The sequence below is a fragment of the Oryzias latipes genome, chromosome 7 (assembly GCF_053564925.1).
Source record: "Oryzias latipes strain Hd-rR chromosome 7, Olatipes_Hd-rR_3.1".
NCBI lineage: Eukaryota > Metazoa > Chordata > Actinopteri > Beloniformes > Adrianichthyidae > Oryzias > Oryzias latipes.
The window spans coordinates 2752798-2779848 of NC_136243.1; the positions used below are offsets into that span (position 1 = coordinate 2752798).

Here is a 27051-nt window from a genome sequence, read left to right on the forward strand (position 1 = left end):
CATTTTTAAAGAGTTTTATTTGAAAAACCACATCAGTGTTTTATTGTTCAATGCACAAACTCCTCACTAGACTAACACAACACAAACCGTAGCATCACGCACACACACATTTGCATAACCTCAAGCGTCTTCCCGGGAACTGACTTAGAACAGAACAAGTGGCTGACCGTTAGACCCCTGTGTCACACTAAAGCATTCTGAAACACCCAAAGAGAAGGAGGAAAACTGAGGGAACTGTTCGTGTCACGTTGTTTTCTCCCTCGAGATCCAGAACACAAACAGAGACCTGCTTTGTGACCAAGGCCTGACCCCCCACAACAGAAGTGGACCTCAGTCCAGAGTCTGGCTGGTTTGCTGCTGTGATCCAGCTGCTGAGCTCAGTCATCAAACTAGATTGGTTAAACTGTGCTGAGGCGGCTGCTTTGCTGTGCTGCGTCTTCGTGTGTTTGGTGCTGTCAGAGGCGGCTCCTGGAGACATCAGGGCTGCACGGAAGGATCACTCTGATGATTCTTCACCATGCACTGGGACAAACCAAAGTGCTGTAGATGACCAGCACCTACGTTTGTCAGACAAGGAAGCTTCAGGTGAAGTAAACATCTCTAAGTTCAGAAAAAGTCCATTAGGTGTGGACATCTTGAGGTCGATGGCCTGGCGGGTCGGTGCTGGGAGATGCACACACAGCGTTGACGTCAGGGAGGCGCTGGATTTCATCTGTGCAGTCTTCACACTCAGTCACTGACACAATCATCCACACACACACTTATGTCTTCAGGGCTCCCTCACCTTGTTTGGAGGGCCGTCACTCTTAAAGCGGCTTCAATAGGAAACTCAAAAGAAGAACTTCTGTGTAATCCCCATAAGCTCCTCCCATCACAGTGCGCTGAGCACTGGGAAAAATTGGCACGGAGACAGAGATGATTGTAGGTGAGTGAAAGCAGCCTGGATCAGGGCGTGCAAGCCCACCACAGCGCCCCCCCCACCCCCCACCACACAGACACCAATAGCCCTGTTCTAGACCTGTTTGAGCAAACATCTTCCCCAAGTTTGCTCCACCAGGATCAGTTACTCAGATTCCTGTCTGTCAATCACTCAAGTCCTCTGAGGAGGGGCGGGCCTAGATGTGTTTGACCCCACCCCCTCTGATTTAAAGCTACAGCCAGAAGAAAGTTTGAGGACCACAGATGCCATAACAACACACGCAGCTTCCTCTATGATCAGAGCAGCCAGACGTGCCATGAACCTGCACAAACACACACATACATGTACTCGTGCACACTCACAGACACACTCACACACATGCGTGCACACTGCTCTGTAAGAGCTCCACTGCAGTGTCCTGGTGTCCCGATAAGGTGCCAGAGTCCCCACAGTTTTAGTAGGCCTGCCCCGGTTCAATGTGCAGCAGTCCCAGCACAGCTGAGGGGTCTGCCAGCTTCATCCTGCGGGGGCTGGACAGGCTCACGTTCTTGGCCAAATAATCCACAGCAGCTGAGAGAACACAGAAAGACAATAATTAGTGTGATATTCAATGCAGATTTGCATTTTTTACCAATATTGAAACTTTAAAAGTTCAACCGCCATCTTCCTCAAAAAGCTCATAATTCTGTATTTTCAAACAGAATTCCTCTCTCTCAGTCTGCAGGATTCCTGGTTCTTTCACCACCCATCCATCCCTCCATCCATCCATCCATCCATCCATCCATCCATCCACCCATCCATCCATCCATCCATCCATCCATCCATCCATCCATCCATCCATCCATCCATCCATCCATCCATCCATCCATCCATCCATCCATCCATCCATCCATCCATCCATCCAACCATCCATCCATCCATCCATCCAACCATCCATCCACCCATCCATCCATCCATCCATCTATCCATCCATCCATCCATCCATCCATCCATCCATCCATCCATCCATCCATCCACCCATCCACCCATCCATCCATCCATCCATCCATCCATCCATCCATCCATCCATCCATCCATCCAACCATCCATCCACCCATCCATCCATCCATCCATCCATCCATCCATCCATCCATCCATCCATCCATCTATCCATTCATCCAATCAAGTATATGGAATTTTTCTTTGGCAGCTCTCAAGTCAGGGTGAATTACAGAAGGACAACAAAAACTAACAAGGATCATTAATAAAAATGATGAACAAAATCTTAGAAAAGAGGAGTAAAAAATAGGAATGACATGCAGAGAGACATAATGCTGTCATAACCACACATCACTGTTAAATTTTCTAGTTGTTTCTAGTAGTTTCTCTGTTGTTTCTTCACACCTCTTTAAAAGTCAATAGTTTTATTGTTTATTTAATTTGGACAGAGAGTTGGACAAAACTGGAGTGAACTGGATTACAGTGGGCGGCACACATTAAGATCTGGTTTCTGTCACTGACTCTGTAAATGAACGGAAGTGCGGGCACAATAATGTAGTTTGACTTTGTGCATTTAAGCGTGGGGCGGTCTGTGGCCTAAACGGTGCAACTGTCTGATGAAATGTTTATTCTGTGAAATCTGAACTGAGCTGCTGTCTTTGTGTCCATCTGTGACCCAGCATGGATTCGGATGCCCTGCATGCACCTTTGTCCGTCTTTTCAGAGAGGAAAGGTCCTGTTTTTCCTGCTGCAAAGCAGACGTCTGTTTGTGATTCTGACGGCGGAGCTGAACTCCTCCTGCAGACAGAATTAGCTCCTCACTTCCAACACTTGACTCCTCTGTTGTTGTGAAGCAGAGGCTGCTGACAGATGAAAGGATCTACCTTTAGAAGAAGTGGCATGTGTAAGTGCGCTCGTGTTTGTGCACGTGGGCTGGCATGTGTAATCAGGCTCTATCTCAGAGGCAGACGTCTTTCACTTTGACTGCTTACTGCGGATTTAAGGTTAAACCTGGCTGACAGGAAAAACAGCTTCCTTCAAAGGGCCACACTAAGCTCTGCTCACATGCACACGCATGCACACCCCCCTCCCCCAGCTGTCGGGGTAACTGGCATCTTGGCAGACAGACCTGCCCACCCAAAGATGCTCTTATTTATTTTTCAGCCCAGACATGATCGCTGCTCTCCGTGCACACACTGTTCATGACACCAATGTCAGTCACACTGTCAGCTGTTATCTGCAGCTCAGCAAGTGCATTGGGGGCAGGGGCCGGGGGGGGCTATAACCAGCGCCCGTGAGCACCCCCGTCAGATGCACTGCGAGCACAGCACTGAGCGACAGGAGATCCGCAGGTAACCAGAACAAGTGAGGAACGGCCTGACTGACCTGACTGAGGGCGGATAGAAAAACAAGGTGTGCATCTGTGTCTGACTGAGCTGCAGAAGCTCACCAAACCCGCACGACTCCCTCTTCACCTGTTGGAGTTGGAGAGGATGACTCTTCCTCTTCATCAGCCTGAGCTGGACTCGTGCTGCATTTGTGGTGCATTATATGACAGACATGAGCCTCAAAAGAAGCATTTTCCTGTCAGCAGCTGATTTCCAGAGTAAAACCCATCTGTGGTCCTCAAACTTGAAGAGTAGACTACCCTCTGGTAAAGGCTGTGGGGGTGGGGGGTTACGCCCAGGTTCATCACTACCTGTTTGGAGATCTGAGTGTGCCCCACACTCACCAGTCTGGATGAGGCTGATATACCACAGGTAGCATACATCTCTGTGATGTCTGTGGGGATTGTTAGAGGAGCATAAGCCCCCCATACACACACACACAAAAACACACAACACACACTTACTGTCATTGTCTTTTAAACTGGGAAACGGATCTCATCTGAACAGTTTGGGCTCTGAGCACACTGAGAAGCTGAACATTGGTGTGTTTTCAGGCAGCTGGGACTCACTCTGGCTGTACTGGTAGCTGGCCACAGCAGGGTCCATGCTGTAGCTGCTGCTGCTGTACGTGGGGGGGCAATAGGGCTGGGTGTCTCCCGTCCTGACAGCGGCGTCGGCTGAGGTACTGCTGGACGAGGAGGAGTCCAGCGCACCGTGGAGCGGCGAGGAGGAGAAGTCCTGCTGAAGTTGAGAGGAGACTGCGTTGGGGGTCAGAAGGCTCATGACCTGCAAACACATGGAAGAGATGAAGCAGCTGCTGCCAGCTGTTGCCCACCAGCTGAGAAGAATCCTATCATCGCTGCAGCAGGGACTCCAGTCCTCCATTATGACCATCATGTTATATTACAACACATTTCTGATGCCATCCATCCATCCATCCTTCCATCCATCCATCTCTCCATCCATCCTTCCATCCATCCTTCTATCCATCCATCCATCCTTCTATCCATCCATCCATCCATCCATCCTTCTATCCATCCATCCTTCTATCCATCCATCCATCCATCCATCCATCCTTCCATCCATCCATCTCTCCATCCATCCTTCCATCCATCCTTCCATCCATCCATCCATCCATCCATCCATCCATCCATCCATCCATCCTTCCATCCATCCTTCTATCCATCCATCCATCCTTCCATCCATCCATCTCTCCATCCATCCTTCCATCCATCCTTCTATCCATCCATCCATCCTTCTATCCATCCATCCATCCATCCATCCTTCCATCCATCCATCTCTCCATCCATCCTTCCATCCATCCTTCCATCCATCCATCCATCCATCCATCCATCCATCCATCCATCCATCCATCCATCCATCCATCCATCCATCCTTCCATCCATCCATCTCTCCATCCATCCTTCCATCCATCCTTCCATCCATCCATCCATCCATCCATCCTTCTATCCATCCATCCATCCATCCTTCCATCCATCCATCTCTCCATCCGTCCATCCATCCATCCATCCATCCATCCATCCATCTCTCCATCCATCCTTCCATCCATCCTTCCATCCATCCATCCATCCATCCATCCATCCTTCTATCCATCCATCCATCCATCCTTCCATCCATCCATCTCTCCATCCGTCCATCCATCCATCCATCCATCCATCCATCCATCCATCTCTCCATCCATCCATCCATCCATCCATCCATCCATCCATCCATCCATCCATCCATCTCTCCATCCATCCATCCATCCATCCATCCATCCATCCATCCATCCATCCATCCATCCATCCATCCATCCTTCCATCCATCCTTCCGTTTTCTTAACCCTCTGTATCCCTTGTGGGGTCCGTAGGGTTGCTGGAGCCTGTCCCGGCTGCTCTACACCTTGGACAGGTCGCCAGTCTGTCACAGAGCCACACAATCAGTCCCACACACATGCACACACACACACACGGAAGGCTGAGTGCTCTGAGAAAACCTGCACATGTATGAGAGAACATACAAACTCCACATAGAAAGGTCATGTCATCTAAGATAGCACAAGGGTTAAAAGAAAAAGTTCTGCCTGTTTAGTTTAGTCAGTTTAGATTAGAATCTTTCTATTGAATTGTGTGTTCATGATCCTTTTGATTTTATGTTTTACCCTACATTTATCTGCACAAAGCCCATCGAGACGACTGTCGTTGTGATTTTGGGCTTTGAATAGAATTGAATAAAATTGAATAGAATTGAATCTCTTTGGAAGTTCCTGATACATTTATTGACAGCATTGGAGTTAATTAGTAACACACCTGTGGATCAGTGGCGGCTACTGGTCTGTCAGAGAGGGGAAGCTCATTTTCGGCCTACATCATAAAATTGTCTATTTATTTAAAAGTAAATTCTGCCCTACGTCCCTTTTCAAGAAAATGGTCTGTGACCCTGTTTTACCAACTAGGAGTCTTTTCAAGTGACTTGACCAGTGTCCTCTCAATGGCCAGCAGAGCTAGGCTGCTTAAACGGCCTTGGCCCATTGTGTCTCGGGTGTAGAACTTGAGTCGCTCTAAACAGGGGAAGCTTCTTTCTACACCTGCAGATATAGCTCCAATTGTTGCCACTAATGGGAACAGTTTGTAAAGCTGAGGCATTGCACTGTCCAACTCCATGTCTTTACGGAACACCAAGTTATCACACAGCTTTCCCCTGTTACCCTGCAGGTCCTGATCTGAATACAGGACTTGAAGTTCTGACCTCAGTCTTCCTGAATCAAAGTGAAGAATGAAAGATTTAAAAAAAAATTAAACTCTGTAAAACTGAAAAAAGGAATGTTGTGTATAATTGTGTAAAATTTATAATGAAAATCAAGCAATTTTGCCAAGCAAATATCAAAGAAATAGGTTGCAGCAGTTTTTATTTCAACTGAACTTGAGAAATCCGCGATGGGACTGAGAATAGCTTCAGTGATTCCTTATAGTACAGAATCTCTGTCAGTCAAAAGGAGATGCAGTCTTTCGACACAGACCCTCCAATCATCACGCAGAAGCTCGGAGTTCGGGCCAGCCCACTCCCCATTCACCCCCAGAGACGCTGAGCGTCCGTGGGCGGGACTGTTGTGGTGTGGAAGCAAGGCTGTTTATTTTCCATGATAACCTTGTCTACACTGTCTCCCACTAGCTTACAGCCCCTCACAACCTCAAGTGAACAATGTTGGAGCTATCCAGCCGTGCAGAAGAAAACAGAGACGTACATGAATCTAGTCGTCTACAAGTGGATGCATCATAACGGAGTGGAGCAGTGAGACTTTGGCCCGCCCATCGCAGTTTCTACGTCGTAACTACAAGCTTTTTCCAGCAGCATTTTTTCTGCTTCTGATGCACAACAATTTTAAAAAAAGAAATACTCAGACAAGCAGTTTCATGAGAAAAATGCTTCTAGAACATGTTAAAAACACCCAAAACATGATTTTCATTGGAGTGACTCTTAAAAATCTTTTGAACAAATCATAAAGCGTACATATATCAGAAAACTAAATGGAAGTTAAGAGTCCTGTGCCTCATTTCTAATATAAAGCAGAATGGTGTCCGTTTCAAAACTGTCAGAGGAGTAACGTCTTCACTTTCCCCCAACCACCTTCAAAAGCTGACCCCTTGCTGCGTGCTGTGAGCTCTTTCTCTCCACTGGGGGGGTCTGAGGCGTTTTGTGGGACCGTCCCTGAGGACGTCCTCAGCATCTCTCTGGATCCACACAGACTTTTGAGACAACATTTGATCTATTAAAAGTTCATTTATGATTATTATAATGATGTATTTTACATGAGGCTTCATCAAGAGTTTTCTGATAAACTGCCACCCCCCACCCCGCCATTCAGGGCTTCTTTTTATCCAGGGACAGAGGCACATCTCTGCATTCATTCTGACACTCTGATGCCCCCCCACCCCCCCCCACCCCCAGTCAGAGGGCTTAATGTTGTAAAATTTAAGAGCAGTTCAGTAAAACAGTCAAGCCCCCCCCCCCCCCCCCACTCAAAAAGTGAGGGGGTGGCTTCTGTTTCTGCACCTCCTCATGGTTGTTGAACACAACATGTCACATTTTCACCCTGATTTCAAAATCTTAATTATGAACCAAAGGAGAGCAGCAGTGTGGCATCATATGGAGGTTGGGGGGGGGGTTGAGGAGACCCCCTCCCCCCAATCCCCTTCTCCACCTCCTTATCTCAGGCCGACAGTTGTCAGGAATCAGGAGCGCAGGCCTGAGTGAGCGAGGCAGGCGGGCAGGCCTGGGGATAGGGATCAAAGAGACGGAGCTGCAGCAGCAAAGCAGCTCTGATCCCCGCCACTGAAAGCCACTCTGCTTTATCCTCTCCCTGCTACATCAAACAGGGAGTCCAAGAACCCCGCCACAACACCAAGCCTAAATCTTCCTCTCCAGCAAACTGGAGGAGCGTCAGAATGAGGGGGGCATGTGCTGATGGGCTGGGGTCGCACATGAAGCAGCGCTGTGTGACCTGACAGTCCAGCAGCAAACTGGATTTATAGAAATGTATTCAGAGACGCTTTATTTCAGGAGCGTGCTAACAGACTGCTGCAGTCTGAGAGATGGAGGCGTCTCCAACTGTCAGTCCGGCTTTTTGTCAGTCATGCTGGACGGGACTGCGTGCCATATCCCCACTGCAGTCAACTGCAGTTTTATTCTCCTTCAATTTGTGAAGGCGAAGCAGAGAGGAACCTCTTATGAATTACATTGCAAATGCAATAAAGCCGTTTCAAATTGAATTATTGGCTGGCAGACATACAGCAGGTGTCCTGCCGTTTGGAAGTGGGATCTTATGAAATCCACCTACATTGTTATCTCATGTAAATTTCTGAGAACATGATGAAAGGGTCAACCTCTGTGAACCCGTAATGGAAAAGCCCGAGGACAGACTCTAGACGACAGGCAGAAGAATGAAAGCTGCTCTGCTCTGATCGATTCTGGAAACGAACAATCTTCCCAATGAAACTGGTCTGCCTCAAGCTAATCAAGACACGCTGTGTTCAAGTTCATAAACAACAACACAAAAGCTGACTTCAGTTCATCACACAAGAGGGTGGACACAAAGATCTGAAAGAGTTGGAACAGTTTGCATGCACCTTTGTGACTTAGGATTATCTAAAGTCAGACATGAGGCTTCGTGCAGCCACAGAGCAGGCGGTGGTTCTGCAGCAGCTCTTCATAAGAAGGTTTTCTTCTCTTGAAACAACAGACATTGAGGTAACGCCCACTTCTCTCCAAATGAGAGTGACAGATTCAAGAATCCTGGACATAGAAGTCCAGTACTGCATACCCAGCCCAAGGCTGTTTTCCGAAACAGTAGACAGGTCAGAAATGTAAAGGAGACCTGGAGGCTGGTGGGTGAGCAGAAACAGCATGAACATCTTGGGAGGTTGGAGGGCACATACGGATAGAGTAGACGTCCTTGTAAAGAAGATTCAGGATCAGAGGTCAACCTCTGCACTTGCAAGAAGTCATGTCCTCACTAAAGTTGAGCATCATCAACCACAGGTCGAATCAAACCGCACTAGACATGCAGAAATGTCTCGTGCAGCAGCAGAGCAGGCAGCAGCTGATGGTCTCTTGTGTTGAACGTTGTTTTTGTCATAAAAGTCTTTTTTGGAAACCCAAAGTTCATATTTCTAAGCCCCCTTTGATGGTGAGACTAATTACAACACCTTATTTGTGCGAAACACAAAACGAGTCCCCCCCAGCAAAAAGTTGTTTTAGGTTTTTCATTATTAATTCTATCAAAGGGAAGCCTCTCTTTGAGGAATCGTCAGCAACTCATCACTTAGCCTAACTGGTTTTATTTTACGCACAAAACACTCATTTAGCACCTACTCACACACTCAGTACAAGGCTAGTTTTTTTTTTTTTGTCGATTGTGCACAAACACACAAACAAACATCCACACAGACACCACACACATTCTTATTGACAGCATAGACCGGGGGTCGGCAACCCGCGGCTCAGGAGCCTCTTTAGTGCTGTCCTAGTGGCTCTCTGGAGCATTTTCAAAAATGTTTGAAAATGTAAAAAGATGGGGGAGAGAAATATATTTTTTGTTTTAATATGGTTTCTGTAGGAGGAAAAAAAAGACACAAGCATTCTTAACGTTTACCAATGCTGTAAGAATGTGTAGAAAAACTTTGTAACGCCAAGCAGGTACGTCACTTGCAGAGAGCAAAACGGTAGCCAAGCTGTCTGGGAGTTAAGCAGTCAATCAATTGGCTGTGCTGGAGAAATGTCCGTGTCTCATACAAAGCACGTCTCTGAATAGTTTCAGAGAGGAGCAGGCAGAGAGCTTTGCTAAGATCATAGTCTCCTTTCTGGCATTGCAAGTCCCTTTACTTAAAACACGCACCACATTGAACATTGCACAGTGGTCATCAACCACTCCCCCTCCCACACTTATGGTGCAACATAAGAGGAAGAATGAACTAAGGTGGAACAACAAAACTGCCACATGAAAAGAAATGTGGGCAAACAGAAACGCTCATGCTGAGCCCTAATTAGATCAGGAGACCGCTTCCCAGAATCCCCTGTTGCTAACAGACCTAAAATGCACATGACCACCACTAAAATATTACTTTTTTTAAAACGTTATTGTACAAAATGAAAGTACAATACAAAACACAAGTTTACAAATTAAACTTCAGATATGCCAGGGGAGCATTCTTTTGTTCGAATCCTCAAAATAAAAGTGACATCAAAAATCGGATTTCTTTATTACATTTCTTTAATTTTATCAAAGCAATGAAACATAATTCATTGATATTGCAGCGACCTGGGGGTAGCCCCGCCTTCAGCCCTTAAGGCTCATGGGAATTGGGAAGTTTTGGGGTAAAACCTTGAGTGAGAGTCTTGTGAATTGAAGTCAGGTCCATGCTGTTTTGGCTGATTATGCATGTTTGAATAAAACGGGCTTGATGCTGAAAATAATTTACAGTGCATTTCCTGCTTGTTTCTGCTTGAGTCTGTCCGGTGTCGTTTGGTAATGGGGCACGGACAGTTCTCTAATGCAGTCACTATGCTAGCAGTTTGGCTTTATCTTCCCCGCTAAGGCGACGGCCCGGCTGGGTCGTCACAATATTGTAATGAAGTTAAACTGCACAACAGAGCAGTCACATGACGTCGTTCTCCGCAGAATGCAATGCAGGGCAAATAAACATTTAATCGTTAATGCTCATTATGTGTTTGAAGCAAATTAGTCATTTAGATAGCAGGCTAATATAGATACACATTCCATGTGTTGCCTTCATTATAAGGCTTAAATAGGGCTTTTAATATTTTGCGGGTCCAGACATGTTTGTTTTTTTCGTCCAATTTGGCTCTTTCAACATTTTGGGTTGCCGACCCCTGGCATAGACCCTCATTCACAGCAGGCAGATGTGATTCTGATGGCAGAGCTGAACTCCTTTTGCACAGCAAATGCAAAACCCCAAAAACAGACCAGCTCACACACCAATATTCTCTCTTGGAATCATTCAAATGACCATTTTTTTTATTCTACTGTTCTAGACGCTTTATTTTCAAATGTTGCATGCACATGTTTGCACTGTTGCAGATGCAGGAATTTAGCTACACTGATTCCACAATAATAAAGAACACAAGATTGCATGAGAACACAAACAGTCTGCAAGAGCTGGTTAATTAGGCGTTTGTGACCAAAAATCAAAAGAAAGTTGTAATGCTGGGTAGGTGAAGAAGCTTCTTAGTTGGTCACAAACGCCCCAAAGGCTGGGTTAAAGAGGTGACTCAACCACTCTAGAAGCCAAGTGACCTAGACTATCCTGGACCATTCCTCGTTGTTGTAAAATCCCTTCTGATGGGACGAAAAGTCTAAAGTTGGGAGATTGATACATTAACTATGACTCCATTGATTAGGTAAAAGCGTTTTTTCCTCCATAACAAAGGTGGTTTCCCAAGGATAATTTTTGAGATTAATTTTTTTATTGATTTATTTATAAATAAATACAGCTAGGATGGCCTCTCCCGCCAGCCTAGCTTGCCAGCTGTCCTCCGGACCCGCCTCGCCGGACTGCGCGGCCTCCTGGCCATCCTCCAGACTCATCTTGTCTGCCTCGCCAGTGAGCCCGGCCTCAATGGACTCTGTTGCCCGTCAAAAGTCGTCCTCCGGGGTCCCTCCTCCCTTCCTGGACTGGCCTTTTGGACCCGTGGTGCGGTTCCTTGACAGGGGGGTGCTGTTGTGGTTTGGGTTTTGTTAGTGTTCATTTAACTTCCTGTCTTATTTTGAAAGTTTCTTTCTGCCTGTTTTAGTTTGATTTTTACTTCCCTGGTCCCGATCTCCCCTGATTGATCTCACCTGTGTCTTGTCAGTCCTGTTTGTATACAAGTCTTGTCACTACCTTCCTCTGTGCTGGTCCATACTGTCTGCTATTCTGGTCCTCTGTGTAACATGTCAGTTGGTTTTTCCTAGTCTTCCTGCTTGGCAGCCCCTTTTGTTAAATTAAAAATCCCTTGTTTTTTGGAACACCCTGCCTCCCGTCTCTGCATTTGGATCCTGCACCAACCTCGCAACACAAAAATTCTGTCCTGTCAGTCACTCCAGGGAGGTATTCCAGAAAGCAGGTTATGCTAGCTCCCACGGTAAGTTTGAGGCTAAGGAAGTTGATAACCTCAGCTTTCTGTTCCAGAAATGGAGGTATGTTTCAGGGTATATCAAGTTGCCATAGTAACTCATGCTCTGAACATAACCTGGTCTGGAGCAGGTTTAGTTGAAGGTTAGTTTGTTTTCAGAGAGGTGAAGCAGCATGGCGTGTCCATTTCAAGATGATTTAGTGGATGAAGAAGCTCCACCATGAGAGGGTGATAAGACCACATATGGATGTTGGAAAGAGAAACTTTTTACATTAATCTAACTTAATTAATTGCTTCAGTTAAGATAAATCATTTTTTTAGTTAAGTCAGTTTAAAAATAACACATAGTTTTCAGACATTTATTTTCCTTTCATTCAAATTAATTCAATTAAGTAGGTGTAACTTTGGTGCTGCTGTTAGATCGGCACCGCAAGGTATTGTGGGATAGCATTCCCTTTGCCTGTCTGGACGGATTTGGGTTAAAGTGTTGGTTTTTGACCAAATGTGTTTATTTTGTCCTAATTTGCTTAAGTCTCTGCACCATGAGAGGGAAGGAGAGAATGATGAGTTTATATAACACCCCTACTGCTATAGTGAAAATGTTGGAAAATTGGTAAATGAATGTAAGCTTTCCATGTGAATTGTTTCTTTCTTTTTATTGTTAAAAAAATGAGGATATCTGCCAGCTCAAACTTAGACATATGAGAGATCAAGAATTATATTAAATTAGGATGGAAAAAAGATTAATTGAATTTGAGTAATATGACATTTAGTTAAGTAAATACACTGATCAAAAATATAAACGCAACACTTTTGTTATTGCTCCCATTTTTTATGGTTTGAACTCAAAGATGTGAAACATTTTCCACATACACAAAATAACCAGTTCTCTGAAGTATTGTTCACAAATCTGTCTAAATCTGTGATAGTGAGCACTTCTCCTTTGCCAAGACAAGCCATCCCACCTCGCAGGTGTGCCATATCAAGATGCTGATTAGACAGCATGATTATTGCACAGGTGTGCCTTAGACTGGCCACAAGAAAAGGCCACTCTGAAATCTTCAGTTGTATCACACAGCACAATGCCACAGATGTTGCAAGTTTTGAGGGAGCGTGCAATTGGCATGCTGATAGCAGGAATGTCCACCAGAGCTGTTGCTAGGGAATTGAATGTCCATTTCTCCACCATAAGCCGTCTCCAAAGGCGTTTCCGAGAATTTGGCAGCACATCCAACCGGCCTCACAACCGCAGACCACGTATAACCACACCAGCCCAAGACCTCCACATCCAGCATGTCCACCTCCAAGATCGTCTGAGACCAGCCACTCGGAGAGCTGCTGAAACAATCGGTTTGCATAACCACAGAATTTCTGCACAAACTGTCAGAAACCGTCTCAGGGAAGCTCATCTGCATGCTCGTCTGCATGCTCGTCGTCCTCATCGAGGTCTTGACCTCACTCCAGTTCATCGTCGTAACCGACTTGAGTGGGCAAATGCTCACATGCGATGGCGTCTGGCACGTTGGAGAGGTGTTCTCTTCACGGATGAATCCCGGTTTACACTGTTCAGGGCAGATGGCAGACAGCGTGTGTGGCGTTGTGTGGGTGAGCGGTTTTCTGATGTCAATGTTGTGGATCGAGTAGCCCATGGTGGTGGTGGGGTTATGGTATGGGCAGCTGTATGTTATGGGCGAAGAACACAGGTGCATTTCATTGATGGCATTTGGAATGCACAGAGATACCGTGACGAGATCCTGTACATCCAACAACATCAGCTCATGTTGCAGCTTGTTAATGCACGGCCCCATGTTGCAAGGATCTGTACATAATTCTTGGAAGCTGAAAACATCCCAGTTCTTGCATGGTCAGCATACTCACCAGACATGTCACCCATTGAGCATGTTTGGGATGCTCTGGATCGGCGTATTCGACAGCGTGTTCCAGTTCCTGCCAATATCCAGCAACTTCGCACAGCCATTGAAGAAGAGTGGACCAACATTTCACAGGCCACAATAGACAACCTGATCAACTCTATGCGAAGGAGATGTGTCGCACTTCATGAGGCAAATGGTGGTTTATGGTTCATACCATAAAAAATGGGAGCAATAACAAAAGTGTTGGATTGACATTTTTGGTCAGTGTATGTAAATTTGAGTTGTATAAACACTAATTAAGTTTTATAGAAGTAAGAAATTAGGTTGAATAAATTTAACTCAATTACTTGTCAATGGAAGTAATTCATTTAAGTTGGCGAAATTGGATAAGATCTATCTATCTATCTATCTATCTATCTATCTATCTATCTATCTATCTATCTATCTATCTATCTATCTATCTATCTATCTATCTATCTATCTATCTATATGCGTCACAAGGAAAATAGAAATGAGATCAGGAACTCTTGCGTTTACTTTGCCTGTTCTACTACAAGCAGAAACTCTTTCTTTTGATGATGCAGCCATATTACTTTTTTGATAAACGTATAATCTTCATACGCCGTCATTAAAATCTCAGACTCCGTCTCACTGAAGTATAGCGCTTTCTTTTTTTTCACCACACGTTTCCATGGTGACTCTGGAAATCGGCGATCCATTGAGAATGTCTTTATGTACTTGCTGTGCACGTGCATTAACCCAGGGTTACCAAGTGGAGTGTAATTACGCCAACTCATATCTGGTCTTTTGGAACCAACATACCCAGAGTAAGCAAGTTCAGGCGGATTTCAGCCAGAGTTCAGGACTCAGGCTAGTTTAAACATGCTTCCTGGAATACCCCCCAGTTTCATGTCAATCATCCACATCTGTCTTCATTTCTGTTCATTGTCTTCAGGTAGTAGAAGTGTCTGGTTTTCAGTTCTTCATTGTCAGATCATCTGCTTTTTCTCCTGTTTATTGATTAAATGTTTGTTTCTGCCTCCAAGCCCAGTTTCCTGCATTTTGGTGGCTACACCTCCAGTTCCTGACATCTGGATCCAGTGTGACTCTGGTTCTAGATTGGGATTCACCGCTAAATTCTCTTTTGCATCTTATCCTCCAAACACAGGTTTTTGTTGTGACTGGCAAGATTTTAACACAGAGGATTGTGAAACTGAATGACGGAGTTTAAAGAAAGGCGAATCTAATCAGAAAATATTACGTTAAACAGATAAATGTAGTGTCAGAAATCTAGCCACAGGGGTCAAATCTAGCCACAGGGGTCGCAAGCCAGTTGCCTCTGTGCCGGTCCCAAGCCCGGATAAATAGAGAGGGTTGCGTCAGGAAGGGCATCCGGCGTAAAAATTGCCAAAATAACCATGCGAATCATCCACAACACTTTAGACATACCGGATCGGTCGAGGCCCGGGTTAACAACGACCGCCACCGATGCTGTTAACCTACAGGGTGTCGGTGGAAATTTGACTACTGTTGGTCGAAGAAAGAGGGGAGGCAGAAGGGCCCGTGGCCAGAGAGAGAAGGGAAAAGGCAGGAACATAGGTTTGAGAATAGGGACTCTTAACGTTGGCACAATGACAGGGAAAGGCAGAGAGCTGGCAGACAGGATGGAGAGAAGGAAGGTAGATGTACTGTGTGTGCAGGAGACAAGGTGGAAGGGCAGCAAGGCACGTAGTATTGGAGGAGGATACAAACTGTTCTATCATGGTGTTGATAGGAAGAGAAACGGGGTAGGTGTGATTCTGAAGGGGGAGTTTGTAAACAGTGTTGTAGAGGTGAAAAGAGTCTCAGACAGGATTATGAGCCTAAAGTTAGAAATTGAAGGGGTGATGGTGAATGTAGTCAGTGGGTATGCGCCACAGGTTGGCTGTGAGTTAGAAGTGAAGGAGAGATTCTGGAGTGAGTTGGATGAGGTCATAGAGAGTTCCCCCAGAGGAGAGAGAGTTGTTATTGGAGCAGACTTTAATGGGCATGTTGGTGAGGGCAATAGAGGTGATGAGGAGGTGATGGGCAGGTTTGGTGTGAAGGAAAGGAATCTGGAGGGACAGATGGTGGTGGACTTTGCGAAGAGGATGGAAATGGCTGTAGTCAACACTTACTTCCAGAAGAGAGAGGAACATAGAGTGACATACAGAAGTGGAGGTAGGAGTACCCAGGTGGACTACATCCTATGTAGACGAGGTCATTTGAGAGAGGTTATTGACTGCAAAGTGGTGGTAGGAGAGAGTGTAGCCAGACAGCACCGCATGGTGGTGTGTAAGATGACTCTGGAGGTCAGGAAGAAGAAGAGAGGGAAAACAGAAAAGAAGACCAAGTGGTGGAAGCTACAGAATGAAGAAACTTGTGAGGAATTTAGGCAGAAGTTGAGACAGGTCCTGGGTGGTCAGGATGAGCTTCCAGATGACTGGGAAACTACAGCAGAAATTATCAGGGAAACAGGTAGGAAGGTGCTAGGTGTGTCATCTGGAAAGAGGAAAGACGGTAAAGAGACTTGGTGGTGGAATGAGGAAGTACAGGAATGCGTCCAGAGGAAGAGGTTGGCTAAAAAGAAGTGGGATGTAGAAAGGACTGAGGAAGGTAGACAGGAGTACAAGGAAGCGCAGCGTAGAGTGAAGAGAGAGGTGGCAAAGGCCAAACAGAAAGCTTACGATGAGCTATATGACAGGTTAGACACAAAGGAAGGAGAGAAGGACTTGTACAGGCTAGCCAGACAGAGAGACAGAGATGGGAAGGACGTGCAACAGATAAGGGTGATTAAGGACAGAGATGGAAAGGTGCTAACAACCCAGGAGAGTGTACAGAAAAGATGGAAGGAGTATTTTGAGGAGCTGATGAACGAGGAAAATGACAGGGAAAGAAGGGAGGAAGATGTGGTTGTTGTGGAGCAGGAAGTAGCAGAGATTGGAAAGGATGAGGTTAGGAAGGCTCTGAAAAGGATGAAGAGCGGAAAGGCCGTTGGTCCTGATGACGTACCTGTGGAGGTATGGAAGTGCCTAGGAGAGACAGCAGTGGAATTTCTAACAAGGTTGTTCAATAGGATTTTAGAGAGTGAGAAGATGCCTGAGGAATGGAGGAGAAGCGTTCTGGTCCCGATCTTTAAGAACAAGGGTGACACGCAGAACTGCAGCAACTATAGAGGAATAAAGTTGATGAGCCACACAATGAAGCTGTGGGAAAGAGTAGTGGAAGCCAGGCTTAGGAAGAAGGTGGAGATTTGTGAGCAGCAGTATGGTTTCATGCCCCGTAAGAGCACCACTGATGCCATTTTTGCTTTGAGAATGTTGATGGAAAAGTACAGAGAAGGTCAGAAGGAGCTGCATTGTGTGTTCGTAGATTTAGAGAAGGCGTATGACAGGGTGCCGAGGGAGGAGCTGTGGTACTGTATGAGGTCGTCTGGAGTGGCAGAGAAGTATGTCAGAGTAGTTCAGGACATGTATGAGAGAAGTATGACGGTGGTGAGATGTGCTGTAGGTCAGACAGAGGAGTTCAAGGTGGAGGTGGGACTACACCAAGGATCAGCTTTGAGTCCTTTTTTGTTTGCTATGCTGATGGACAGGCTGACAGACGAGGTAAGACAGGAATCTCCCTGGACAATGATGTTTGCGGATGACATTGTAATTTGCAGTGAGAGTAGAGAGCAGGTGGAGGAACAGCTAGAGAGGTGGAGGTTTGCTCTGGAAAGAAGAGGTATGAAGGTCAGTCGTAGTAAGACAGAATACATGTGTCTGAACGAGAGGGATCAAGGTAGAAGCGTTAGGTTACAGGGGGCTGAGGTGAAGAAGGTGCAGGAGTTTAAGTACTTGGGGTCAACAGTTCAGTGTGATGGGGATTGTGGAAAAGAGGTGAAGAGGCGAGTGCAGGCAGGTTGGAGCGGGTGGAGGAAAGTGTCAGGAGTGTTGTGTGACAGAAGAGTGCCAGCAAGACTCAAAGGAAAGGTGTACAAGACAGTGGTGAGACCAGCTCTGCTCTATGGGTTAGAGACGGTAGCAGTGAGACAGAGACAAGAGGCTGAGATGGAGGTAGCAGAGATGAAGATGTTGAGGTTCTCCTTAGGAGTGACCAGGTTAGACAGGATAAGGAACGAGTACATCAGAGGGACGGCTCATGTTGCCTGTGTTAGCGACAAAGTCAGAGAAGCCAGACTGAGATGGTTTGGACATGTTCAGAGGAGGGATAGTGGATACATTGGTAGAAGGATGTTGGAGATGGAGCTGCCTGGCCGGAGGGCAAGAGGACGGCCAAAGAGGAGATATATGGATGTCTTAACAGAGGACATGAAGTTGGCTAATGTTAGGATAGAAGATGTTCATGATAGAGTGAGGTGGAAAAGGATGATTCGCTGTGGCGACCCCTGATGGGAAAAGCCGAAAGAGAAAGAAGAAGATAAATGTAGTGTCAGACCTGTAGTGAGGAAGCTATGAACTCTCCATGAATACTGTTCATTTATTCTGAAAATTCCCCCGGTGTTTTGTTTTTTGTTTCCTTACCCCGGAACCATCTGTGTTGAATTGATGAGCCGCTCAGATGCCAGGCTAAAGTAAAAAGTGATTCCTTGACTAATATAGAGCCTTTTTCTAAAATATGAACCATATTTAAGCTTATTCAGGGCTGCATGGTGGCACAGTGGTTGGCGTCCTTGCCTCACAGCAAGAAGGCCCCTGGTTCAAGTCCCGGCTGGGGGACTTGAAACAGAACATCAATGGGGGACCTTTCTGTGTGGAATTTGCATGTTCTCCCCGTGCATGGGTGGGTTCTCTCTCTCCGGCTTCTTCCCACTCTCCAAAAACATGCTTCATAGGTCAATTGGAAACTCTAAATTGTCTCCAGGTGTGAGTGAGCATGGGTGTGTGATTATGGCCCTGTGACAGACAGGGAAACAGTCCAGGGTGTACCCTGCCTTCGCCCACAAGTGGCCGGGATAAGCTCCAGCAGCCAAATGACCCCATAAGGGACAAAACGGCAGAAAATTAATGAAATTAAGCTTTTTCAGTCAGTGGACAGCAACTAGTTAGACCAGAACTCTGGGATCAAGTTCCTTCAGTGTCACGTCTCTTCAGTTCTCCGTGGACAGCAGCTTCTGTCTCTGTCCTTAACTCTCTGAGTCAGCAAGGACAGAAGCAGCTCAGAACCCAGAAAATGGACTGGTAGTTTCCTAACACATTTCAGTGAGCACAGTAAAAGTGAGAAATCCTGGGGGTTTTACCTGGGGGGCAAGTCCATTGCTGACGGGGTTGATGTGACTGCTGGGAACAGCAGAGCCCATGAAGGAATCAGGATAGTTGGAGAAACCATGACGATTTGAGGACAGGGTGTAGGTAGAGCTGCTGTCAGGACCACAGAGTCCGCCCTGGTGCACTGTGGACTGAGGTAAAGGTTGTGGACGATGAACTGTTCCGCCACCATCTGTAAGCATACAGCAGATCATGTTTGAGCACCAAGTGCAACAATGAAAGCTGTCTGCAGCCATGTTTTCTCCTCTTATAAGTTCTCAACCCCACTAAGGCTATAACACTTTTAGTGATTCTCATACAGTGGGGCAAAGAAGTATTCAGTCAGCCACCAATAGTGCAAGTTCTCCCACTTAAAAGATTGATTCATCATAGGTATACCTCAACTATGAGACTCAGCGCTTTGGCCTTGGCCCCCCGCTAAACAATTCTGCTTCCCGAATGAAATGTGGTTGGATGTAAGGGTCAACATCAGTTGTCTCTTGCCCGCTCATGCCTGTCTTGACAGCATACCCACTCATGCTACTCTAGTGCAAGTCTGGAGCGGTCCCCTCCCCCATATCCTGTCCTAACAGCTCATATCACGTGTACTGATCTCGTTTTGTGCTTTCTCTTGTATAGCAGGGTCTTTTTTTTTCTTCATCTATGCTCCCCTCAAGAGCGGAGTACAGATGTTTGCTCTTTTCTTTGCCAATACTGACCCCCTTATGTATTTTACCTCCCCCCTGTCTCTCCATCTACAAACACAGCAATTTCATTGTACCTGTACTTGTACTGTTACAATGACAATAAAGGCTTCTGATTCTGATTCAGAAAATGAGAAAAAAAAACTCCAGAAAATCTCATTGTCTGATTTTTAAAGAATTTATTTGTAAATTATGGTGGAAAAAAAGTATTTGGTCAAAAGTTCAACTCAATCCTTCGTTATATACCCTTTGTTGGCAATGACAGCGGTCAAACGTACTCTGTAAGTCTTCACTAGGTTTTCACAAACTGTTGCTGGTATTTTGGCCCATTCCTCCATGCAGATCTCCTCTAGAGCAGAGATTTTTTTATTGGTGTAGCTAGGCAACACACTTTCCAGATTGTCTATGGGGTTGAGATCTGGAGACTGGCTAGACCACATCAGGACCTTGAAATGCTTCTTATGAAGCCACTCCTTCATTACCAGGGCAACGTGTGTTTGGGATCGTTGTCATGGTGAAAGACCCAGCCACGTTTAATCTTCAGTGCTGATGGAAGGAGGTTTTCACTCCAAATCTGACCATACATGACCCCATTCATTCTTTCCTTTACACAGATCAGTCGTTCTGGTCCCTTTGCTGAAAAACAGCTCCAAATCATGATGTTTCCACCCCCATGCTTTACAGTAGGTCTGGTGGTCTTTGGATGCAGCTCAGCATTCTTTCTCCTTCAAACACGACGAGTAGAGTTCTTACAAAAAGTTCTATTCTGGTTTCATCTGACCATTGGACATTCTCCCAATCCTCTTCTGGATCATCCAAAATGCTCTCTAGCAAACTTTAGACGGGCCTGCACATGTACTGGCTTTAGCAGGGGGACACGTCTGGTCCTGCAGGGTTTGAGTCTCTGGCAGCGTCGTGTGTTACTGATGGCAGCCTTTGTTATTTTGATCCCAGCTCTCTGCAGGTCATTCACAAGGTCCCCTGTGTGGTTCTGGGATCTTTGCTCACCGTTCTTGTGATCACTTTGACCCCACGGGGTGAGATCTTGGGGGGAGCCCCAGATGGAGGGAGATTATCAGTGGTCTTGCATGTCTTCCATTTCCTCATAATTGCTCCCACAGTTGATTTCTTCACACCTGTTGCAGATTCAGTCTTTCAGCCTGCTGCAGGTCAACAGTTTGATTTCTGGTGTCCTTAGACAGCTCTTTGGTCTCCATAGTGGAGTTTGGAGAGTGACTGTTTGAGGTTGTGTACAGGTGTCTTTATATATATAACCAGTTCAAACAGGTGTCATTAATACAGGTAACCAGTGGAGGACAGAGAATCCTCTACAGAAGAAGTTACAGGTCTGTGAGAGACAGAAATCTTGCTTGTTTCTCTGTGACCAAATACTTATTTTCCACCATCATTTAAATCATTTTAATAAATTCTTTAAAAATCACACAATGTGATTTTCTGGATTTTTTTTCTCACTTTGTCTCATAGTTGAGGTTTTGTCTATGATGAAAATTACAGACTGCTCTTATCTTTTTAAGTTGTAGAACTTGAACAATTGGTGGTACACTAAATATTCCTTGCCCCACTGTATGTTGTTTCTCATCCACCTAAACATTTAAACACTTGTGGAAGAGTGGCTGCGGCACCTAATTCAACCCACCAGTGGAAACTAAGAACTCAAGGCCTAAGGACACTGAAATGTAACTGGAGTGTTGGAAGGCCAACCCTTTAGTAGAGAGACTACCACTCTACCTTTGAGCGCTGCCCTGTTGTAAAACGTGTTGCATGGTTGCTACGTCATGACGTCCCTGCAGTGGTGACATGTCGGTAAAATTTTGTTGCTCTGCTGTGTTGTCAAATGATGGAACTTTTTTAAATTAATGGTCTTTGCAGTGTTGAGGTGTTGTTAAAACCCTTTAACCCTTGTGCTATCTTAGATGACCCCACCCTTACATTGAGGTGTTCTCACTACCATGACAAAGGTGAATAAAGGTGGAAAGATTACATGTAATGCATGGACACCAGTGAAGATCACAAATCATTGAAGAAAAAAGGTTCAGAGCACTGTCTAGTGGGTCTAGATGACCCAACTCCCAATGGTAAAGTGCCTAGGATAGCACAAGGGTTACATGCCCTATTAAATGGAAGGGCATACCTAGAAAACATAATTTTAAAAAAAGTGTTTTACTCTCCCAAGGCAATAAGAAGCAGGAAGACATTTTTAATTAATTTAGTCTTGATTGGGTATAAAAAGGCAAAGTTGATGGAGCATTTGGTGAACTTGTGGGCTATAGCACATTAAAAATTTATAATGAACATTTTACAGCCAAGCATGCAGTTTATTGACCCTTGGAGTCTTGGATTGGAAACCCTGTCTTTGAGTTTTCTGCCAGTATTTACTGGCGGTAATGATACTACCAGTACTGGCAACAATGATGTAGAATGCATCAGTTCTACCTTGCACCAAAGATGGGTAGCTGGCTTCTGGCAGCTGATATCCAGGAAGTGCCGGCATCCCTGTTGTAGGAAATCCACTGGGAAGAAGGTGGTTGAACGCTGATAGTTGATGGGCTCCTGCTTGCTTTCTCCATCTGGCCCTTCGATTGCTAAACCAAACCTTTGAAAAAAGACAAATCAAAATCAGAATAGTCACATTTGAAACACACTCTTAGGGACAGCTAGTTTGCAGTCTTATCTTTAAATGGATGTAATTTATTACAGAAATGTGTTTTTTTCCTGCCATGCATGTCCATTCAGGAAGCCGTCAGAGGTAAGTGGAGTTTCCAAAAAGGTCACACAAGTAAAAAGGACAGCAAGTTTACTTTGAAAATTATTTCTCAAGTAGAAGTAAAAACGTCAGCATAAGGTTGCTCACACGACCTCCATCCCCGCACTGATAATGGGATTCTGACACAGATGAAGATAGGGAGCATGAGTCAGGCAACCTCTCTGGTTTGGCTGCTGCAGTCCTGCCTTCAAAAAGCAAATCTGGGTGAACCTGGTCGGGAAATGTTTACTACGCTCCCCGGGGACCCCCACTTCCTGGTGGGTGGCCCCTGCCTTGCTCTCTCCCAACTTCCCCTGTGGTGGGAGGTTGGTTGCCTGGAGCATGGGGGGCCCTGGCTCGTGCCTGGGTTGGGGGGGGGACTCCCACGTGGGGGTGGGCGGCTCGTCTGGGGCTGTCCGTGCCCCTGTGCCTCCCTGCTCTTTGGCGTTGGGGGGCCGACCTGCTGTCCCTGGTCTCTGTAAACATCCTCCTGATCTTCTTAACTCCCCTTCCCCCCCTTTCTTCAGTGCCCTTACCCCCGTCTCCAACATCCCTCCCTTCTTTCCTCTTCTTCTTTTCCGTCTAGTCCAACAACAAAAAAAGGTTACAAATAAGATCAATTTAAATAGAGTTTAGCCTAAATTACAAAAGGGGGTTTATACAAATACACACCTAGTGTGTCAGAAGATCCACAACCCCCTGTTGTAACAGTAAAATCTGTCCAACACAAGAGACCTTCAGCTCCTACCTGTCTGCTCAGCTGTTGGAAAGGACAAGTTAAAAAAAAGAAAAGAAAAAAAGGGGGCGACTCTTATTCCTGCTTTTCTGTTCATTGTATGGTCCTGTGTGTAAGTGTCAGAAATACTGCCTTGCTTTGACAACAGTAAAACTATCAGCTCATCATACTGCTCCCAGTCATTCTGGACTAAAGAAGACACACGCCCACTATTTTCACTCTTCAGATGAGAAGGAACGGGGGATTTCAGTCCTGTGAGGGGCTTCTGTCCTAAGGTCCTCTTCTCAGATGGTCTGTCTGTCAGCTGTTCTCTGGAGCTTCTGATTCCACAGAGCAGGTTGTTCATTTCATTTTCATTTGATTTTTTTTTGATGCCTTGTCACCTGATGCTTGGAAATGATTGGATTGCAAAGGATGACTTTAAGAGGATTACACAGAGCTCCCACACTCTGAGCACCACAGACTGTCAGAACAACTCCGAGTCCTGACATCTCTGATGATGTTTCAGTGATTTGGTCCTAAAGCACAGGACAAGTGGAGGGCCTCCTTGGCCAAAAGCAAAAGAGGAAAGTGTTAAGCTTCCATGTTCCTAGTGAGCCCAACCTGTTGATAAAACCATGATGGGAGAGAACTTCTAAAAGTTCCATTAAGACAAAACTGACATTTTAATAGTTGGTCCTGAAGCTGAGAGAGAAAAGGTCCAGTCCTATTGATCAACTTTTAATCTGAATGTGTGCAGTAAAGTCAGAAACCTATGTGTGATCTTAGATGCAGATCTTAACTTTGAAGCAGACGCAAACCAAGTTACTGGAAATATTGCCAGAGTGAGACCTTTTCTCTCCAAAGCTGGTGCTGAAATATAAATCCACGCTTTTATAACATCTAGGATAGATTTTTGTAATGCTCTTCTTTCTGGTATTAAGAAAAATACTATCAATCGGCTGCAGCTCGTGCAAAATTTGACTGCACGCCTCTTAAGTAGAACCAGAAAGAAGGAGCACATTAATCTAATTTTGAAGTGTTTGCACTGGCTCCCAGTCAGCTTTTAAGGTTCTTTAATTAGTTTGTAAAAGTTTAAATAGAACTATACCCTCAATTTTATGAGATTTACTTTTAGTTTATTACCCTCCCAGAGCCCTCAGGTACACAGGTGCAGGTCTGCTGGTGGTCCCAAAGGTCAGAACTAAAACCCACGGTTAGGCCTCCTTTCAGCACTGTGGGCCTCGCCTGTGGAACAGCCTGTCTGTGGACGTGAGGCTTCAGCCACTGTGGAGGTTTTTAAGAAAAAACTTAGGACACATCTTTTTAGTAAAGCTTTTACATAGTTTTTACTTGTCCACGTGATTTTATTTGACTTTATAAAATTTTAACAACTAATTTGATTTTTTTTATTACAATGGTGGAATGTGTGGAATGCGTTGGGTTTTTATGCGTTTTGATTAATTCATTTATTTTTATCATTATTCTTATTATTTTTACTATGTTTATTATTTTAACTACTATTTTTTATCTTGTTTTTTCTCTGGGAAGCACTTTGAGATGCTCTGTAGTATGAGAAGCACTATATAAATAAAGTTTACCGGTAATTTGAATTTGAAAATTGCAACGAAAAAGAACATTTTTAGCAAAAATGTTAGGTTTCTTTATGTCTTTGCACTTTTTTCTTGGTTGGGCCTCCTTTTGCATGAATGACTGCATCGGTGCTTCATGGCATGGATGCTGTGGCTCTGCAGATGTGGAAGGGACGCCCAGGTTGCTTCTTCAGGTCATCTGTATGGTGGGGTCTGGTGTCTCATCTTCCTCTGCAGAGCAGTCCATACATTGACACTGAACTTTAGGTTTTCATTATCCACAGCAGTGTTTTTCTACCAGTGGGCCACGGTTCACTGTTTGCTGTGGGAAATGATTTAATTTCACCAAACTGGTCTAAAAACATTAACCATGTCCAGCATATGAGCTCTGTGTTCGTCTTAACAGGTCAAGGTTTCACACGAGTTGTTAGAAATATGAAAAGTCATAAAATACTTCTTTATTTGGGTTTATTTGGTTCTTGTTCAAGACAGTTTGATCAGAATGACTATACTGCCATTTTGCGGCAACTTTGGTTGATTGCTCTTATTTTGGAAAGTTCCACCCCTTGAACTATCTCAATTATTCTTGGAGGAATAATCATAGGTCAACAATCAGACATGGCAAACGTCCTCACTTCCTGGTGCTAACATGACCCAGAAAGTCTCTGTTCCCACAAAACAACAGCTAACGATTGTGTTTAGCAGTGTAGCTCCCCACGGAAAGATGATCTGTAAATGACTGACATTAATGTCCCCCATTTTTGCACATCTCCCATGATGCATTGGGTTAATGTAAAAGCATCTCTTACTGCGCTACTGTTAACGGTCATGAACCACAGCAAACGTTCAACAGTCTGCTCTAACAGTTTTTCAGTCTTCTTGATGGATCAAAGGTCAACAGTTTAGTTCTCTTTCAGGGTTCGTGTTGGATCACAAAGGAATCATGCACAACCAGAGATTCCAGACGGATGGACGGGTTGACGGCGGGCTGGTGTTACCTGCACCCTGGCCTCAGTCAGTTTGGTGCGCTGGGCCAGCTCCTCTCTGGTGTAAATGTCTGGGTAGTGGGTTCTTTCAAAGGCCTTCTCCAGCTCCTCCAGCTGCTCGGCTGTGAATGTGGTCCGACTGCGGCGCTGCTTCCTCTTCAGGGGGAGGTCTGGCTCAGATTCCACGTCTGACACCTCATCCGCCTGGCTGCCTGCACACAGGTCAGGGAATCACACTCACTGGGTGCCGCTTGTACAAAGAGGCAGTCAAATATGAACAGCAATATTTTTGGAGAAAAAAACAGGTTTTTCAAATGCATATTTTCACCTTTTAATTCATGTATTTATAAATGTTATATTTATTAACTAAATATTTAGTTAGCAAGCTAAATATCTATTTATAATTATATGTTTAGTTTGCGAACTAAATGTTTAGTTTAATTAATGAAATATTTCGATCTGACCTAAATATTTAATTTACAAACTAAACACTTAAGTTTTGTAACTAAAATATTTATTTGTTATTTAACAAATATTTACTTATTTGTTAAATAAATCTTTAAGTCCAAATTAAATATTTCTTTAACCCTTGTGCTATCTTAGATGACCCCCCCTTAAGATAGTGGACTACCAAAATAAAAGCTGGAATTTGCTCTTCCTCTGAACTGATTCTTGTCAGACTTGTTGTCCATCGTGTCCTTGTGCTTTCCTTTTTTTACTGACACGTCCAACCTGCTGTCTGAAAACACTGGATGAGCCAAAAGAACAGTCGGTAAAACGGCTCATCTAATGTTTTCCATGTGTCAGAATACACGGCGCAGGAGCCGGCCCTCCCCAAGCGTTGACTCTAGCAGGCAGGAGGTGAAGACAACCAGGAAGAAGCAGAACTGTTGCAGGACCTCAATTGACCAGAGAGGCTGGTGCTTAGAATGAGCAATTTTCCATGGACTACCCACCCTCACATTGACGTGTTATTCCTAGCATGAGGCACACCTGTGCAATAATCATGCTGTCTAATCAGCATCTTGATATGGCACACCTGTGAGGTGGGATGGATTGTCTTGGCAAAGGAGAAGTGCTCACAATCACAGATTTAGACAGATTTGTGAACAATATTTCAGAGAACTGGTTATTTTGTGTTTGTGGAAAATGTTTCACATCTTTGAGTTCATACCATAGAAAATGGGAGCAATAACAAAAGTGTTAAGTTTATATTTTTGGTCAGTGTATAAG

At 45.0% G+C, this 27051-nt stretch overlaps 1 protein-coding gene across 3 annotated transcripts in view; it reads right to left on the minus strand.

Moving 5' to 3' along the window:
- LOC101170725 (paired box protein Pax-7) overlaps positions 1-27051 on the minus strand; it is a 40558-nt gene continuing 13507 nt past the window's right edge. For 2 of the 3 annotated variants that reach the window (XM_023957071.2, XM_023957070.2), the window contains exons 5-9: positions 25831-26030; positions 22216-22375; positions 19051-19250; positions 3855-4071; positions 1-1489 (exon numbers count right to left, since the gene is read on the minus strand). In XM_023957071.2, the coding sequence (XP_023812839.1) occupies positions 1374-1489; positions 3855-4071; positions 19051-19250; positions 22216-22375; positions 25831-26030 (893 nt within the window). In that variant the 3' untranslated portion in view covers positions 1-1373. Of the gene's footprint in view, positions 1490-3854; positions 4072-11275; positions 11520-19050; positions 19251-22215; positions 22376-25830; positions 26031-27051 lie in introns of those variants that run through there. The other variant, XM_078950037.1, reaches the window with a different exon arrangement.